The 20,031-nt window shown below is 56.6% G+C and overlaps 1 protein-coding gene across 3 annotated transcripts in view; it reads right to left on the bottom strand.

Moving 5' to 3' along the window:
• ARHGEF39 (Rho guanine nucleotide exchange factor 39) overlaps positions 1-14,097 on the bottom strand; it is a 34,301-nt gene extending 20,204 nt beyond the window's left edge. For 2 of the 3 annotated variants that reach the window (XM_044276455.1, XM_044276453.1), the window contains exons 1-4: positions 11,290-11,424; positions 5,708-5,850; positions 3,076-3,170; positions 2,868-2,988 (exon numbers count right to left, since the gene is read on the bottom strand). In XM_044276455.1, coding sequence (XP_044132390.1) covers positions 2,868-2,988; positions 3,076-3,170; positions 5,708-5,839 — 348 coding nt within the window. In that variant the 5' untranslated portion in view covers positions 5,840-5,850; positions 11,290-11,424. Of the gene's footprint in view, positions 1-2,867; positions 2,989-3,075; positions 3,171-5,707; positions 5,851-11,289; positions 11,425-14,046 lie in introns of those variants that run through there. The other variant, XM_044276454.1, reaches the window with a different exon arrangement.
• Between the last annotated feature and the right edge of the window lie 5,934 nt (positions 14,098-20,031).

Here is a 20,031-nt window from a genome sequence, read left to right on the forward strand (position 1 = left end):
ACAGGGGCAGCATAGCCGCACACAGAATAGTGATGTCACCGACAGGGGCAGCATAGCCGCACACAGAGTAGTGATGTCACCGACAGGGGCAGCATAGCGGCACACAGAGTAGTGATGTCACCGACAGGGGCAGCATAGCCGCACACAGAGTAGTGATGTCACCGACAGGGGCAGCATAGCCGCACACAGAATAGTGATGTCACCGACAGGGGCAGCATAGCCGCACACAGTAGTGATGTCACCGACAGGAGCAGCATAGCCGCACACAGAATAGTGATGTCACCGACAGGGGCAGCATAGCCGCACACAGAATAGTGATGTCACCGACAAAGGCAGCATAGCCGCACACAGAATAGTGATGTCACCGACAAAGGCAGCATAGCCGCACACAGAATAGTGATGTCACCGACAAAGGCAGCATAGCCGCACACAGAGTAGTGATGTCACCGACAGGGGCAGCATAGCCGCACACACAGTAGTGATGTCACCGACAGGGGCAGCATAGCCGCACACAGAGTAGTGATGTCACCGACAGGGGCAGCATAGCCGTACACAGAATAGTGATTGTGACAAACTCCCCTCTTTTGAGGTTGCCCCGAGGGCTTGGAGAGGACTACTTGCCCGCCTCTTACCGTGTGGTTACGGTCCCATGTTGTATGCACCGGTTTTGTGTAATAGCGGCATAGTTATATAAGTTCATGTATTTTGCTGTCTTTTGCTACCATGTGGCTAATGGAGTCTGTCCTTGGGAGATAAGTGGATCACTTCTCAATTGTCTCCAGGACAAAAGACTGTGTAGAACCTACAGCCAGGCCCAAGAGACTTGTACTAACTTTTAACCCCTGGTCTGATTCGTGCCATGTTGGGATATGTTACACGTCTGTGTGTATTGTAAAGGGTGGGACATTGTATGTGTGAGTAAGTGATGTCTGTTCTATTGTATCCCCGTGTGTATTGGCGATTGCCCTCTGTCCTGAGAGATAATGGGATTACACCTCGGTTGTCTCCAGGACAGAGGACATTGTGTATTCTCCTGCCTGGGATAATTGTGTTAACCATTGTACCATGATTATATCACAGGCAGAGGGGAGGATGTTATGTGGGTTGTACCTTTGTGTTATGGGTTAATGTATGGTTGTTGTGGGTGTCTCCCTTGCATGGGAGCAGGGGATAAAAGAAAGTGTATTTTTGAATGTAGGGGCCTTCCAGTAAAGTATTTCTAGCATTCTGCTGTTCCATCATGTCTTATTCTCCACTCACATCCAGAGCTGCAGTCACAATTCTGCTGTTCTATCATGTCTTATTCTCCACTCACATACAGAGCTGCAGTCACAATTCTGCTGTTCTAGCAAGTCTTATTCTCCACTCACATACAGAGCTGCAGTCACAATTCTGCTGTTCTATCACGTCTTATTCTCCACTCACATCCAGAGCTGCAGTCACAATTCTGCTGTTCTAGCACGTCTTATTCTCCACTCACATCCAGAGCTGCAGTCACAATTCTGCTGTTCCATCATGTCTCATACTCCACTCACATCCAGAGCTGCGGTCACAATTCTGCTGTTTCATCATGTCTCATACTCCACTCACATACAGAGCTGCAGTCACAATTCTGCTGTTCTATCATGTCTTATTCTCCACTCACATCCAGAGCTGCGGTCACAATTCTGCTGTTCTATCATGTCTTATTCTCCACTCACATCCAGAGCTGCGGTCACAATTCTGCTGTTCTAGCACGTCTTATTCTCCACTCACATCCAGAGCTGCAGTCACAATTCTGCTGTTCCATCATGTCTCATACTCCACTCACATCCAGAGCTGCGGTCACAATTCTGCTGTTTCATCATGTCTCATACTCCACTCACATACAGAGCTGCAGTCACAATTCTGCTGTTCTATCATGTCTTATTCTCCACTCACATCCAGAGCTGCGGTCACAATTCTGCTGTTCTATCATGTCTTATTCTCCACTCACATCCAGAGCTGCGGTCACAATTCTGCTGTTCCATCAGGTCTCATACTCCTCTCACATCCAGAGCTGCGGTCACAATTCTGCTGTTCCATCAGGTCTCATACTCCTCTCACATTCAGAGCTGCGGTCACAATTCTGCTGTTCCATCATGTCTCATACTCCACTCACATCCAGAGCTGCGGTCACAATTCTGCTGTTCTAGCATGTCTCATACTCCACTCACATACAGAGCTGCGGTCACAATTCTGCTGTTCCATCAGGTCTCATACTCCTCTCACATCCAGAGCTGCGGTCACAATTCTGCTGTTCCATCATGTCTCATACTCCTCTCACATCCAGAGCTGCGGTCACAATTCTGCTGTTCCATCATATCTCATACTCCACTCACATCCAGAGCTGCGGTCACAATTCTGCTGTTCTAGTACGTCTTATTCTCCTCTCACACCCAGAGCTGCGGTCACAATTCTGCTGTTCTAGTACGTCTTATTCTCCTCTCACACCCAGAGCTGCGGTCACAATTCTGCTGTTCCATCGTGTCTCATACTCCTCTCACACCCAGAGCTGCGGTCACAATTCTGCTGTTCCATCGTGTCTCATACTCCTCTCACACCCAGAGTTGCGGTCACAATTCTGCTGTTCTAGCATGTCTCATACTCCACTCACATACAGAGCTGCGGTCACAATTCTGCTGTTCCATCAGGTCTCATACTCCTCTCACATCCAGAGCTGCGGTCACAATTCTGCTGTTCCATCATATCTCATACTCCACTCACATCCAGAGCTGCGGTCACAATTCTGCTGTTCTAGTACGTCTTATTCTCCTCTCACATCCAGAGCTGCGGTCACAATACTGCTGTCACATGACTGACTCTCCCAGAATGCAGCGCAGCCTCACCTGTAGGGCGTGCCGCGTGGCGTCTATGCAGTCGGCGTGCTTCGTGTAGAGATGCAGGTACTGGGAGAAGGTCTGGAAGCCGGAGGGCGCCATATCCCGCTCCAGGGACATCAGCAGAGACCTGCGACACAGAAGGGCGTCACCTGAGTCATGTGACCACGGCACTGGGAGCCACAGGAGCCACCCCCAGGGTCCCTCTCGTCCTCACCGGTTCACCTTCACCAGACTGGGGATGGTGCCGCAGATCCCTTCCTGCGCCAACGTCAGACTCCCGCAGCGAACCCTGAACACCTCATCATAGAACTGGAAGAGAAGATTATATCAGCGCTGGAGCGTTATAAGAGGAGCGGCCGATATCAGTCACATGTGATGTAATGTCTGGAGGTTATATCAGCGCTGGAGCGTTATAAGAGGAGCGGCCGATATCAGTCACATGTGATGTAAAGTCTCTGGAGGTTATATCAGTACTGGAGCGTTATAAGAGGAGCGGCTGATATCAGTCACATGTGATGTAATGTCTCTGGAGGTTATATCAGCGCTGGAGCGTTATAAGAGGAGCGGCTGATATCAGTCACATAGGATGTAATGTCTGGAGGTTATATCAGCGCTGGAGCGTTATAAGAGGAGCGGCTGATATCAGTCACATATGATGTGATGTCTCTGGAGGTTATATCAGCGCTGGAGCGTTATAAGGGGAGCGGCTGATATCAGTCACATAGGATGTAATGTCTCTGGAGGTTATATCAGTGCTGGAGCGTTATAAGAGGAGCGGCTGATATCAGTCACATAGGATGTAATGTCTGGAGGTTATATCAGTGCTGGAGCGTTATAAGAGGAGCGGCTGATATCAGTCACATATGATGTAAATGTCTCTGGAGGTTATATCAGTACTGGAGCGTTATAAGAGGAGCGGCTGATATCAGTCACATGTGATGTAATGTCTGGAGGTTATATCAGCGCTGGAGCGTTATAAGAGGAGCGGCTGATATCAGTCACATATGATGTAATGTCTCTGGAGGTTATATCAGCGCTGGAGCGTTATAAGAGGAGCGGCTGATATCAGTCACATATGATGTAATGTCTCTGGAGGTTATATCAGCGCTGGAGCGTTATAAGAGGAGCGGCTGATATCAGTCACCTATGATGTAATGTCTCTGGAGGTTATATCAGCGCTGGAGCGTTATAAGAGGAGCAGCTGATATCAGTCACATGTGATGTAATGTCTCTGGAGGTTATATCAGCGCTGGAGCGTTATAAGAGGAGCGGCTGATATCAGTCACATAGGATGTAATGTCTCTGGAGGTTATATCAGTGCTGGAGCGTTATAAGAGGAGCGGCTGATATCAGTCACATGTGATGTAATGTCTCTGGGGTTATATCAGTGCTGGAGCGTTATAAGAGGAGCGGCTGATATCAGTCACATATGATGTGATGTCTCTGGAGGTTATATCAGCGCTGGAGCGTTATAAGAGGAGCGGCTGATATCAGTCACATAGGATGTAATGTCTCTGGAGGTTATATCAGTACTGGAGCGTTATAAGAGGAGCGGCCGATATCAGTCACATAGGATGTAATGTCTCTGGAGGTTATATCAGCGCTGGAGCGTTATAGGAGGAGCGGCTGATATCAGTCACATAGGATGTAATGTCTCTGGAGGTTATATCAGTACTGGAGCGTTATAAGAGGAGCGGCTGATATCAGTCACATGTGATGTAATGTCTCTGGGGTTATATCAGTGCTGGAGCGTTATAAGAGGAGCGGCTGATATCAGTCACATAGGATGTAATGTCTCTGGAGGTTATATCAGTGCTGGAGCGTTATAGGAGGAGCGGCTGATATCAGTCACATGTGATGTAATGTCTGGAGGTTATATCAGCGCTGGAGCGTTATAGGAGGAGCGGCTGATATCAGTCACATGTGATGTAATGTCTCTGGAGGTTATATCAGCGCTGGAGCGTTATAGGAGGAGCGGCTGATATCAGTCACATATGATGTAATGTCTCTGGAGGTTATATCAGTGCTGGAGCGTTATAGGAGGAGCGGCTGATATCAGTCACATGTGATGTAATGTCTGGAGGTTATATCAGCGCTGGAGCGTTATAGGAGGAGCGGCTGATATCAGTCACATGTGATGTAATGTCTCTGGAGGTTATATCAGCGCTGGAGCGTTATAGGAGGAGCGGCTGATATCAGTCACATGTGATGTAATGTCTGGAGGTTATATCAGCGCTGGAGCGTTATAGGAGGAGCGGCTGATATCAGTCACATATGATGTAATGTCTGGAGGTTATATCAGCGCTGGAGCGTTATAGGAGGAGCGGCTGATATCAGTCACATGTGATGTAATGTCTCTGGAGGTTATATCAGCGCTGGAGCGTTATAGGAGGAGCGGCTGATATCAGTCACATGTGATGTAATGTCTCTGGAGGTTATATCAGCGCTGGAGCGTTATAAGAGGAGCGGCTGATATCAGTCACATAGGATGTAATGTCTCTGGAGGTTATATCAGCGCTGGAGCGTTATAAGAGGAGCGGCCGATATCAGTCACATAGGATGTAATGTCTCTGGAGGTTATATCAGCGCTGGAGCGTTATAGGAGGAGCGGCTGATATCAGTCACATGTGATGTAATGTCTCTGGAGGTTATATCAGCGCTGGAGCGTTATAAGAGGAGCGGCTGATATCAGTCACATATGATGTAATGTCTGGAGGTTATATCAGCGCTGGAGCGTTATAAGAGGAGCGGCTGATATCAGTCACATTCTTTCCCAGAGTGAATGAGATGATAGGATATCCCGCGGCCTGATATGTGGGGGAGGCGGCTGATTACAATGACGTCACCTTTGTGATGAGCTCCAGGTCCTCCACGTACTCCCGCTCCGTCTCCAGCACTTCCCGCGCCGTCCGTCCTCTTTTCCGCTCCCAGCGACGTCTCTGATCCCGGACAGGGGACTCTGCACTCACTGACCTCATCGTGACCCCAACTGTGAATAAAAGGGCGGAGCATTCAAGTCATGTGCTGCTCAGGGGAGGGGCTTCTATACTGGGTCATATGTCACCTATCCCCCAGCACTGTCATCAGCCTCCCAGTGACGTCACCTATCCCCCAGCACTGTCACCAGCCTCCCAGTGACGTCACCTATCCCCCAGCACTGTCACCAGCCTCCCAGTGACGTCACCTATCCCCCAGCACTGTCACCAGCCTCCCAGTGACGTCACCTATCCCCCAACACTGTCACCAGCCTCCCAGTGACGTCACCTATCCCCCAGCACTGTCATCACCAGTGACGTCACCTATCCCCCAGCACTGTCATCAGCCTCCCAGTGACGTCACCTATCCCCCAGCACTGTCACCAGCCTCCCAGTGACGTCACCTATCCCCCAGCACTGTCATCAGCCTCCCAGTGACGTCACCTATCCCCCAGCACTGTCACCAGCCTCCCAGTGACGTCACCTATCCCCCAGCACTGTCACCAGCCTCCCAGTGACGTCACCTATCCCCCAGCAGTGTCACCAGCCTCCCGGCGACGTCACCTCTCCCCCAGCACTGTCACCTGCCTCCCGGCGACGTCACCTCTCCCCCAGCACTGTCACCAGCCTCCCAGTGACGTCACCTATCCCCCAGCACTGTCACCAGCCTCCCAGTGACGTCACCTATCCCCCAGCACTGCCATCAGCCTCCCAGTGACGTCACCCATCCCCCAGCACTGTCACCAGCCTCCCAGTGACGTCACCTATCCCCCAGCACTGCCATCAGCCTCCCAGTGACGTCACCTCTCCCCCAGCACTGTCATCAGCCTCCCAGTGACGTCACCTCTCCCCCAGCACTGTCACCTGCCTCCCAGTGACGTCACCTATCCCCCAGCACTGTCATCAGCCTCCCAGTGACGTCACCTATCCCCCAGCACTGTCATCAGCCTCCCAGTGACGTCACCTATCCCCCAGCACTGTCACCAGCCTCCCAGTGACGTCGCCTATCCCCCAGCACTGTCACCAGCCTCCCAGTGACGTCGCCTATCCCCCAGCACTGTCATCAGCCTCCCAGTGATGTCACCTATCCCCCAGCACTGTCATCAGCCTCCCAGTGACGTCACCTATCCCCCAACACTGTCACCAGCCTCCCAGTGACGTCACCTATCCCCCAGCAGTGTCATTAGCCTCCCAGTGACGTCACCTATCCCTCAGCAGTGTCATCAGCCTCCCAGTGACGTCACCTATCCCCCAGCACTGTCATCAGCCTCCCGGTGACGTCACCTATCCCCCAGCACTGTCATCAGCCTCCCAGTGACGTCACCTCTCCCCCAGCACTGTCATCAGCCTCCCAGTGACGTCACCTATCCCCCAGCACTGTCACCTGCCTCCCAGTGACGTCACCTATCCCCCAGCAGTGTCATCAGCCTCCCAGTGACGTCACCTATCCCCCAGCACTGTCAGCAGCCTCCCGGTGACGTCACCTATCCCCCAGCACTGTCATCACCAGTGATGTCACCTATCCTACAGCACTGTCATCAGCCTCCCAGTGACGTCACCTATCCCCCAGCACTGTCATCAGCCTCCCAGTGACGTCACCTATCCCCCAGCACTGTCATCAGCCTCCCAGTGACGTCACCTATCCCCCAGCACTGTCACCAGCCTCCCAGTGACGTCGCCTATCCCCCAGCACTGTCATCAGCCTCCCAGTGACGTCACCTGTCCCCCAGCACTGTCACCAGCCTCCCAGTGACGTCACCTATCCCCCAGCACTGTCACCAGCCTCCCAGTGACGTCACCTATTCCCCAGCACTGTCATCAGCCTCCCAGTGACGTCACCTATCCCCCAGCACTGTCATCACCAGTGATGTCACCTATCCCCCAGCACTGTCATCAGCCTCCCAGTGACGTCACCTATCCCCCAGCACTGTCACCAGCCTCCCAGTGACGTCGCCTATCCCCCAGCACTGTCATCAGCCTCCCAGTGACGTCACCTGTCCCCCAGCACTGTCACCAGCCTCCCAGTGACGTCACCTATCCCCCAGCACTGTCACCAGCCTCCCAGTGACGTCACCTATTCCCCAGCACTGTCATCAGCCTCCCAGTGACGTCACCTATCCCCCAGCACTGTCATCACCAGTGACGTCACCTATCCCCCAGCACTGTCATCAGCCTCCCAGTGACGTCACCTATCCCCCAGCACTGTCACCAGCCTCCCAGTGACGTCACCTATCCCCCAGCACTGTCACCAGCCTCCCAGTGACGTCACCTATCCCCCAGCACTGTCATCACCAGTGACGTCACCTATCCCCCAGCACTGTCATCACCAGTGATGTCACCTATCCCCCAGCACTGTCATCAGCCTCCCAGTGACGTCACCTATCCAAGCACTGTCATCAGCCTCCCAGTGACGTCACCTATCCCCCAGCACTGTCATCAGCCTCCCAGTGACGTCACCTATCCCGCAGCACTGTCATCAGCCTCCCAGTGACGTCACCTATCCCCCAGCACTGTCATCAGCCTCCCAGTGACGTCACCTATCCCCCAGCACTGTCATCACCAGTGATGTCACCTATCCCCCAGCACTGTCATCAGCCTCCCAGTGACGTCACCTATCCCCCAGCACTGTCACCAGCCTCCCAGTGACGTCACCTATCCCCCAGCACTGTCACCAGCCTCCCAGTGACGTCACCTATCCCCCAGCACTGCCATCAGCCTCCCAGTGACGTCACCTATCCCCCAGCACTGTCATCAGCCTCCCAGTGATGTCACCTATCCCCCAGCACTGTCACCAGCCTCCCGGTGACGTCACCTATCCCCCAGCACTGTCACCAGCCTCCCAGTGACGTCACCTATCCCCCAGCACTGTCACCAGCCTCCCAGTGACGTCACCTATCCCCCAGCACTGTCATCACCAGTGACGTCACCTATCCCCCAGCACTGTCACCAGCCTCCCAGTGACGTCACCTATCCCCCAGCACTGTCACCAGCCTCCCAGTGACGTCACCTATCCCCCAGCACTGTCATCAGCCTCCCAGTGACGTCACCTATCCCCCAGCACTGTCATCAGCCTCCCAGTGACGTCACCTATCCCCCAGCACTGTGATCACCAGTGACGTCACCTATCCCCCAGCACTGTCACCAGCCTCCCAGTGACGTCACCTATCCCCCAGCACTGTCATCAGCCTCCCAGTGACGTCACCTATCCCCCAGCACTGTCACCAGCCTCCCAGTGACGTCACCTATCCCCCAGCACTGTCACCAGCAGTGATGTCACCTATCCCCCAGCACTGTCACCAGCCTCCCAGTGACGTCACCTATCCCCCAGCACTGTCACCAGCAGTGATGTCACCTATCCACCAGCACTGTCACCAGCCTCCCGGTGACGTCACCTATCCCCCAGCACTGTCATCAGCCTCCCAGTGACGTCACCTATCCCCAGCACTGTCACCAGCCTCCCAGTGACGTCACCTATCCCCCAGCACTGTCACCAGCCTCCCAGTGACGTCACCTATCCCCCAGCACTGTCATCACCAGTGATGTCACCTATCCCCCAGCACTGTCATCAACAGTGATGTCACCTATCCCCCAGCACTGTCACCAGCCTCCCAGTGACGTCACCTATCCCCCAGCACTGTCACCAGCCTCCCAGTGACGTCACCTATCCCCCAGCACTGTCACCAGCCTCCCAGTGACGTCAGCTATCCCCCAGCACTGCCATCACCAGTGACGTCACCTATCCTCCAGCACTGTCACCAGCCTCCAGTGGCGTCACCTGTCCCCCAGCACTGTCATCAGCCTCCCAGTGACGTCACCTATCCCCCAGCACTGTCACCAGCCTCCCAGTGACGTCACCTATCCCCCAGCACTGTCACCAGCCTCCCAGTGACGTCACCTATCCCCCAGCTCTGTCACCAGCCTCCCGGTGACGTCACCTATCCCCCAGCACTGCCATCAGCCTCCCAGTAACGTCACCTATCCCCCAGCACTGTCACCAGCCTCCCAGTGACGTCACCTATCCCCCAGCACTGTCACCAGCCTCCCAGTGACGTCACCTATCCCCCAGCACTGTCATCAGCCTCCCAGTGACGTCACCTATCCCCCAGCACTGTCACCAGCCTCCCAGTGACGTCACCTATCCCCCAGCACTGTCACCAGCCTCCCAGTGACGTCACCTATCCCCCAGCACTGTCATCACCAGTGACGTCACCTATCCCCCAGCACTGTCACCAGCCTCCCAGTGACGTCACCTATCCCCCAGCACTGTCACCAGCCTCCCAGTGACGTCACCTATCCCCCAGCACTGTCATCAGCCATCCAGTGACGTCACCTATCCCCCAGCACTGTCATCAGCCTCCCAGTTACGTCACCTATCCCCCAGCAGTGTCACCAGCCTCCCAGTGACGTCACCTATCCCCCAGCACTGTCATCAGCCTCCCAGTGACGTCACCTATCCCCCAGCACTGTCACCAGCCTCCCAGTGACGTCACCTATCCCCCAGCACTGTCACCAGCCTCCCAGTGACGTCACCTATCCCCCAGCACTGTCACCAGCCTCCCAGTGACGTCACCTATCCCCCAGCACTGTCATCACCAGCCTCATCACCAGTGACGTCACCTATCCCCCAGCACTGTCACCAGCCTCCCAGTGACGTCACCTATCCCCCAGCACTGTCACCAGCCTCCCAGTGACGTCACCTATCCCCCAGCACTGTCATCAGCCTCCCAGTGACGTCACCTATCCCCCAGCACTGTCATCAGCCTCCCAGTTACGTCACCTATCCCCCAGCAGTGTCACCAGCCTCCCAGTGACGTCACCTATCCCCCAGCACTGTCATCAGCCTCCCAGTGACGTCACCTATCCCCCAGCACTGTCACCAGCCTCCCAGTGACGTCACCTATCCCCCAGCACTGTCACCAGCCTCCCAGTGACGTCACCTATCCCCCAGCACTGTCATCACCAGCCTCCCAGTGACGTCACCTATCCCCAGCACTGTCACCAGCCTCCCAGTGACGTCACCTATCCCCAGCACTGTCACCAGCCTCCCAGTGACGTCACCTATCCCCAGCACTGTCACCAGCCTCCCAGTGACGTCACCTATCCCCCGGGGCCTAGCGAGAGGAGGCGGGGCCTCTCAGGAAAGGAGGAGGGGCCTAACAGGAGCGGGGACGAGGCCTCTCAGGATAGGAGGACCTAACAGGAGAGGAGGTGGAGTCTAACAGGGGCGGGGTCTCTCAGGGGGGAGGGGCCTCTTTAATCAACGGAGATGGAGTAACAGTGAGAAAGACAGTCCAGATATTACAGGGTTAGTAGTCACCCCCCCCAGTGACGTCACTCACCTCCTCCACCACAGTGACGTCACTCACCTCCTCCACCACAGTGACGTCACTCACCTCCTCCACCACAGTGACGTCACTCACCTCCTCCTCCACCACCACAGTGACGTCACTCACCTCCTCCTACACAGTGACCACCAGGCGAGGGAGCCCAGACCGCTGTAGAAATCTCACTGCATCCTGATCAGCCGCACGAAGAACCACCTACCGGCCTGACGACTCCCTGCGCGGGCAATTCAAACCCACTTCCGGCTGTGCTGATCACATGACCGGGCAGGAGAACTCTGCGGCGACCCCTAGTGCTGACAGAGGGAAGTGCGGCTGAGGTGGTCACATGACCGGGCAGGAGAACTCTGCGGCGACCCCTAGTGCTGACAGAGGGAAGTGCGGCTCAGGAGGTCACATGACCGGGCAGGAGAACTCTGCGGCGACCCCTAGTGCTGACAGAGGGAAGTGCGGCGGAGGTGGTCACATGACCGGGCAGGAGAACTCTGCTGCGACCTCTAGTGCTGACAGAGGGAAGTGCGGCGGAGGTGGTCACATGACCGGGCAGGAGAACTCTGCGGCGACTTCTAGTGCTGACAGAGGGAAGTGCGGCGGAGGAGGTCACATGACCGGGCAGGAGAACTCTGCGGCGACCCCTAGTGCTGACAGAGGGAAGTGCGGCGGAGGTAGTCACATGACCGGGCACGTCACCTATCCCCCAGCACTGTCACCAGCCTCCCAGTGACGTCACCTATCCCCCAGCACTGTCACCAGCCTCCCAGTGACGTCAGCTATCCCCCAGCACTGCCATCACCAGTGACGTCACCTATCCTCCAGCACTGTCACCAGCCTCCAGTGGCGTCACCTCTCCCCCAGCACTGTCATCAGCCTCCCAGTGACGTCACCTATCCCCCAGCACTGTCACCAGCCTCCCAGTGACGTCACCTATCCCCCAGCGACGTCACCTATCCCCCAGCACTGTCACCAGCCTCCCGGTGACGTCACCTATCCCCCAGCACTGCCATCAGCCTCCCAGTAACGTCACCTATCCCCCAGCACTGTCACCAGCCTCCCAGTGACGTCACCTATCCCCCAGCACTGTCACCAGCCTCCCAGTGACGTCACCTATCCCCCAGCACTGTCATCAGCCTCCCAGTGACGTCACCTATCCCCCAGCACTGTCACCAGCCTCCCAGTGACGTCACCTATCCCCCAGCACTGTCACCAGCCTCCCAGTGACGTCACCTATCCCCCAGCACTGTCATCACCAGTGACGTCACCTATCCCCCAGCACTGTCACCAGCCTACCAGTGACGTCACCTATCCCCCAGCACTGTCACCAGCCTCCCAGTGACGTCACCTATCCCCCAGCACTGTCATCAGCCTCCCAGTTACGTCACCTATCCCCCAGCAGTGTCACCAGCCTCCCAGTGACGTCACCTATCCCCCAGCACTGTCATCAGCCTCCCAGTGACGTCACCTATCCCCCAGCACTGTCATCACCAGTGACGTCACCTATCCCCAGCACTGTCACCAGCCTCCCAGTGACGTCACCTATCCCCCAGTACTGTCACTAGCCTCCCAGTGACGTCACCTATCCCCCAGCACTGTCATCAGCCTCCCAGTGACGTCACCTATCCCCCAGCACTGTCACCAGCCTCCCAGTGACGTCACCTATCCCCAGCACTGTCACCAGCCTCCCAGTGACGTCACCTATCCCCCAGCACTGTCACCAGCCTCCCAGTGACGTCACCTATCCCCCAGCACTGTCATCAGCCTCCCAGTGACGTCACCTATCCCCAGCACTGTCACCAGCCTCCCAGTGACGTCACCTATCCCCCAGCACTGTCACCAGCCTCCCAGTGACGTCACCTATCCCCCAGCAGTGTCACCAGCCTCCCAGTGACGTCACCTATCCCCAGCAGTGTCATCACCAGTGACGTCACCTATCCCCCAGCACTGTCATCACCAGTGACGTCACCTATCCCCCAGCACTGTCACCAGCCTCCCAGTGACGTCACCTATCCCCCAGCACTGTCACCAGCCTCCCAGTGACGTCACCTATCCCCCAGCAGTGTCACCAGCCTCCCAGTGACGTCACCTATCCCCCAGCACTGTCATCACCAGTGACGTCACCTATCCCCCAGCACTGTCACCAGCCTCCCAGTGACGTCACCTATCCCCAGCACTGTCACCAGCCTCCCAGTGACGTCACCTATCCCCCAGCACTGTCACCAGCCTCCCAGTGACGTCACCTATCCCCCAGCACTGTCACCAGCCTCCCAGTGACGTCACCTATCCCCCAGCACTGTCACCAGCCTCCCAGTGACGTCACCTATCCCCCAGCACTGTCACCAGCCTCCCAGTGACGTCACCTACCCCCCAGCACTGTCACCAGCCTCCCAGTGACGTCACCTATCCCCAGCACTGTCACCAGCCTCCCAGTGACGTCACCTATCCCCAGCACGGTCACCAGCCTCCCAGTGACGTCACCTATCCCCAGCACTGTCACCAGCCTCCCAGTGACGTCACCTATCCCCCGGGGCCTAGCGAGAGGAGGCGGGGCCTCTCAGGAAAGGAGGAGGGGCCTAACAGGAGCGGGGACGAGGCCTCTCAGGATAGGAGGACCTAACAGGAGAGGAGGTGGAGTCTAACAGGGGCGGGGTCTCTCAGGGGGGAGGGGCCTCTTTAATCAACGGAGATGGAGTAACAGTGAGAAAGACAGTCCAGATATTACAGGGTTAGTAGTCACCCCCCCCCAGTGACGTCACTCACCTCCTCCACCACAGTGACGTCACTCACCTCCTCCACCACAGTGACGTCACTCACCTCCTCCACCACAGTGACGTCACTCACCTCCTCCTCCACCACCACAGTGACGTCACTCACCTCCTCCTACACAGTGACCACCAGGCGAGGGAGCCCAGACCGCTGTAGAAATCTCACTGCATCCTGATCAGCCGCACGAAGAACCACCTACCGGCCTGACGACTCCCTGCGCGGGCAATTCAAACCCACTTCCGGCTGTGCTGATCACATGACCGGGCAGGAGAACTCTGCGGCGACCCCTAGTGCTGACAGAGGGAAGTGCGGCTGAGGTGGTCACATGACCGGGCAGGAGAACTCTGCGGCGACCCCTAGTGCTGACAGAGGGAAGTGCGGCTGAGGTGGTCACATGACCGGGCAGGAGAACTCTGCGGCGACCCCTAGTGCTGACAGAGGGAAGTGCGGCGGAGGTGGTCACATGACCGGGCAGGAGAACTCTGCGGCGACCCCTAGTGCTGACAGAGGGAAGTGCGGCTGAGGTGGTCACATGACCGGGCAGGAGAACTCTGCGGCGACCCCTAGTGCTGACAGAGGGAAGTGCGGCTGAGGTGGTCACATGACCGGGCAGGAGAACTCTGCGGCGACCCCTAGTGCTGACAGAGGGAAGTGCGGCTGAGGTGGTCACATGACCGGGCAGGAGAACTCTGCGGCGACCCTTAGTGCTGACAGAGGGAAGTGCGGCGGAGGTGGTCACATGACCGGGCAGGAGAACTCTGCGGCGACCCCTAGTGCTGACAGAGGGAAGTGCGGCGGAGGTGGTCACATGACCGGGCAGGAGAACTCTGCGGCGACCCCTAGTGCTGACAGAGGGAAGTGCGGCTCAGGAGGTCACATGACCGGGCAGGAGAACTCTGCGGCGACCCCTAGTGCTGACAGAGGGAAGTGCGGAGGAGGTGGTCACATGACCGGGCAGGAGAACTCTGCAGCGACCTCTAGTGCTGACAGAGGGAAGTGCGGCTGAGGAGGTCACATGACCGGGCAGGAGAACTCTGCGGCGACCTCTAGTGCTGACAGAGGGAAGTGCGGCGGAGGTGGTCACATGACCGGGCAGGAGAACTCTGCGGCGACCTCTAGTGCTGACAGAGGGAAGTGCGGCGGAGGAGGTCACATGACCGGGCAGGAGAACTCTGCGGCGACCTCTAGTGCTGACAGAGGGAAGTGCGGCTGAGGTGGTCACATGACCGGGCAGGAGAACTCTGCGGCGACTTCTAGTGCTGACAGAGGGAAGTGCGGCGGAGGAGGTCACATGACCGGGCAGGAGAACTCTGCGGCGACCCCTAGTGCTGACAGAGGGAAGTGCGGCGGAGGTGGTCACATGACCGGGCAGGAGAACTCTGCGGCGACTTCTAGTGCTGACAGAGGGAAGTGCGGCGGAGGAGGTCACATGACCGGGCAGGAGAACTCTGCGGCGACTTCTAGTGCTGACAGAGGGAAGTGCGGCGGAGGAGGTCACATGACCGGGCAGGAGAACTCTGCGGCGACCCCTAGTGCTGACAGAGGGAAGTGCGGCTCAGGAGGTCACATGACCGGGCAGGAGAACTCTGCGGCGACCCCTAGTGCTGACAGAGGGAAGTGCGGCGGAGGTGGTCACATGACCGGGCAGGAGAACTCTGCTGCGACCTCTAGTGCTGACAGAGGGAAGTGCGGCGGAGGTGGTCACATGACCGGGCAGGAGAACTCTGCAGCGACCTCTAGTGCTGACAGAGGGAAGTGCGGTGGAGGAGGTCACATGACCGGGCAGGAGAACTCTGCGGCGACCCCTAGTGCTGACAGAGGGAAGTGCGGCGGAGGTGGTCACATGACCGGGCAGGAGATCTCTGCGGCGACCCCTAGTGCTGACAGAGGGAAGTGCGGCGGAGGTGGTCACATGACCGGGCAGGAGAACTCTGCAGCGACCTCTAGTGCTGACAGAGGGAAGTGCGGCTGAGGAGGTCACATGACCGGGCAGGAGAACTCTGCGGCGACCCCTAGTGCTGACAGAGGGAAGTGCGGCGGAGGTGGTCACATGACCGGGCAGGAGAACTCTGCGGCGACCCCTAGTGCTGACAGAGGGAAGTGCGGCGGAGGTGGTCACATGACCGGGCAGGAGAACTCTGCGGCGACCCCTAGTGCTGACAGAGGGAAGTGCGGCTGAGGTGGTCACATGACCGGGCAGGAGAACTCTGCAGCGACCTCTAGTGCTGACAGAGGGAAGTGCGGCGGAGGTGGTCACATGACCGGGCAGGAGAACTCTGCGGCGACTTCTAGTGCTGACAGAGGGAAGTGCGGCTCAGGAGGTCACATGACCGGGCAGGAGAACTCTGCGGCGACCCCTAGTGCTGACAGAGGGAAGTGCGGCTCAGGAGGTCACATGACCGGGCAGGAGAACTCTGCGGCGACCCCTAGTGCTGACAGAGGGAAGTGCGGCGGAGGTGGTCACATGACCGGGCAGGAGAACTCTGCAGCGACCTCTAGTGCTGACAGAGGGAAGTGCGGCTGAGGAGGTCACATGACCGGGCAGGAGAACTCTGCGGCGACCCCTAGTGCTGACAGAGGGAAGTGCGGTGGAGGTGGTCACATGACCGGGCAGGAGAACTCTGCTGCGACCTCTAGTGCTGACAGAGGGAAGTGCGGCTGAGGTGGTCACATGACCGGGCAGGAGAACTCTGCGGCGACCCCTAGTGCTGACAGAGGGAAGTGCGGCGGAGGTGGTCACATGACCGGGCAGGAGATCTCTGCGGCGACCCCTAGTGCTGACAGAGGGAAGTGCGGCGGAGGTGGTCACATGACCGGGCAGGAGAACTCTGCAGCGACCTCTAGTGCTGACAGAGGGAAGTGCGGCTGAGGAGGTCACATGACCGGGCAGGAGAACTCTGCGGCGACCCCTAGTGCTGACAGAGGGAAGTGCGGTGGAGGTGGTCACATGACCGGGCAGGAGAACTCTGCTGCGACCTCTAGTGCTGACAGAGGGAAGTGCGGCGGAGGTGGTCACATGACCGGGCAGGAGAACTCTGCGGCGACCCCTAGTGCTGACAGAGGGAAGTGCGGCGGAGGTGGTCACATGACCGGGCAGGAGAACTCTGCGGCGACCCCTAGTGCTGACAGAGGGAAGTGCGGCTGAGGAGGTCACATGACCGGGCAGGAGAACTCTGCGGCGACCCCTAGTGCTGACAGAGGGAAGTGCGGTGGAGGTGGTCACATGACCGGGCAGGAGAACTCTGCTGCGACCTCTAGTGCTGACAGAGGGAAGTGCGGCGGAGGTGGTCACATGACCGGGCAGGAGAACTCTGCGGCGACCTCTAGTGCTGACAGAGGGAAGTGCGGCGGAGGTGGTCACATGACCGGGCAGGAGAACTCTGCGGCGACCCCTAGTGCTGACAGAGGGAAGTGCGGCGGAGGTGGTCACATGACCGGGCAGGAGAACTCTGCGGCGACCCCTAGTGCTGACAGAGGGAAGTGCGGAGGAGGTGGTCACATGACCGGGCAGGAGATCCTGGGAGATAATTGAGTGACAACATAAGCCAACGCCCCCTCCCCATGTGTCACATCCTTAGGCCTCTTTCATACTTGCGTTGTCCGCATCCGTCGTGTACTCCATTTGCCGGAATTACACGCCGAATCCGGAAAAACGCGTAAGAACGCATAACTTTTTCTTTCCGGATGCGTCTTTCCGGCTTTTTTGGTAAGATACTGATCCGTAAATCCTGAAGCCAACATCAACGTTTTTTTCCCGGATCTGTCGTACACCGTCGGGTGATCGGGTTTTGGTTCTGGTGCCGACCGTGGACAGTAAGTTCCTGGCTAGGTGGCAGGGGCCCTACGAGGTACTCTAGAAAATTGGAGATGTAAACTACAAGGTACACCAGCCAGGGAGGCGAAAGCCGGAGCAGGATTACCATGTGAATTTACTCAAACCGCGGAAAGATAGGGAAACCTGTACAGAAGACCGCCCGCGGCCGGGTATTCTAGGAGAAGAGGTACCGGCCCCTCTGTCTGATGCAAGAGAGGCGGCTGCCACAGTAAAGATTGCTGACAGCCTCTCCTCCGGAAAAAAAACGTTGATGTTGGCTTCAGGATTTCCGGATCAGTCTCTTTTCGCGCCAGCCTAGCCCTTCCTACTTCCTGGCGCAGACGCAACTTACAGATCCGTCGTTGCCTCGTAACAACTGAAGATGTTAGGACGGATCCGGAATAATACATTTCAATGGGCTATTATTCCGGATCCATCGATGCGGCAAGTGTTCAGGATTTTTGACCGGAGCAAAAAGCGCAGCATGCTGCGGTATTTTCTCTGGCCAAAAAACGTTCGGGTCCTGAACTGAAGACATCCTGATGCATCCTGAACGGATTTCTCTCCATTCAGAATGCATTGGGATAATCCTGATCAGGATTCTTCCGGCATAGAGCCCCGACGACGGAACTCTATGCCGGAAGACAAGAACGCAGGTGTGAAAGAGCCTTTAGTTGGCTGTGGTAAGACTGTGAACAAGAGTCAAACAGTGTTCATGATGGAGGGCATAATAAAGGGCTCTCCTTCACACTGCTCCCCCCTTGCTGACAGCTCCGGCAGACACAGAATGGACCCTTTTCGGGTCGACTTGGGGCTGTCCGGGTAGCCCCTGAGATACTTAAGCTACCAACTCTGTTTGCCTAGACAGGCCATCCGCATTCCCGTTCAACTTTCCAGGCCGGTGGTTTAAAGTGAAGTCGCGTGGTTGTAGGGCTAGACTCCACCTGGGAAGACGGGCGTTATCCCCTGCAACTCGGTTGAGCCAGACTAGGGGATTGTGGTCGGTGATGAGGGTGACTGCACGGCCATAGAGATAAGGTGTCAGTCTTTCAGTGCCCAGACGAGAGCTAGGCACTCTTTTTCGATAGATGGATAACTGACCTCCCTGGGCAATAGTTTCCGGCTCAGATAGGCTACTGGGTGCTCCCCTCCGTCCTCTCCGACCTGGCTTAACATTGCCCCCAGTCCAAACATGGAAGCATCTGTGTGAACGATAAAACGTTTATTAGGATCAGGGGAGGCGAGAACAGGTGCATTTACAAGAGCTTGCTTCACGGTTTTAGAAAGCTGTCTCACACTCCGGGGACCACAGGACCTGTTGGTGAGTTTTTCTTTGTCAGGTTTGACAAGGGTTTAGCCAGGGCGCTATAGTCAGGGACAAAGCGTCTATAATAACTGTCTGTCCCTAAAAAAGCCATAACTTGTGTCTTGGTACGGAGAGTGGGCCAATTGGCAACAGCCTCAATTTTAGCCGTCTCCTGTCGTCGTGTTCCACAACCTACCCTGTGTCCCAGATATACCAATGTGACACTTCTCGGGTTTCAAATTTAAACCAGCTGCTCTGATCCTGTCCAATACGGTCCATATGTAAACTAAGTGGGCTTCCCATGAATCGCTAAAAATGGCTATGTCGTCCATGTGGGCTCACGCAAAGTCCTGGAGCCCATCTAGGAGACGATCTACCATTCTTTGGAATGTAGCTGGGGCATTCTTCATCCCGAACGGCATGATCCTAAATTGATACAGGCCGAATGGGGTGACGAAGGCGGATTTCGGAACAGCATCCTCGGCTAGGGGAATTTGCCAGTAGCCCTTGCATAAATCGATAGTAGTCAGATACTTCCCCCTAGCGATGCGGTCCAGCAGTTCGTCTACCCGGGGCATTGGGTAGGCGCCTGTAACCGTCTTATTATTTAGTCTCCGGTAATCTACACAGAAGCGGGTCGTACCGTCCCGCTTTGGCACTAGTACCACCGGTGAGGCGCAAGGGCTTTCCGAATGCTCAATGACTCCCAAACGGAGCATCTCCTTAAGCATTCCTTCCTGGACCGCCTAGGGGATGGGGTAGGGGGTTTGCCTCAATGGATCCTGGCCTGGAGTCTCTACCCTGTGGGTCACTAGTCTAGTGTATCCGGGCTCCTGAGAGAACGTGGCCTGACTTTCAGAAGGGTGATCGCCTGTGTCTGCTCCTGTAATCCCAGCCGTTCCCCCAAGTGCACAAACTCTATGCCCCTTTCTCTCTGGTCACTCCCTAGCAGATCAGGTAATGGTACGTTATC

The sequence above is a fragment of the Bufo gargarizans genome, chromosome 1 (assembly GCF_014858855.1).
Source record: "Bufo gargarizans isolate SCDJY-AF-19 chromosome 1, ASM1485885v1, whole genome shotgun sequence".
NCBI classification, from domain to species: Eukaryota; Metazoa; Chordata; class Amphibia; order Anura; family Bufonidae; genus Bufo; species Bufo gargarizans.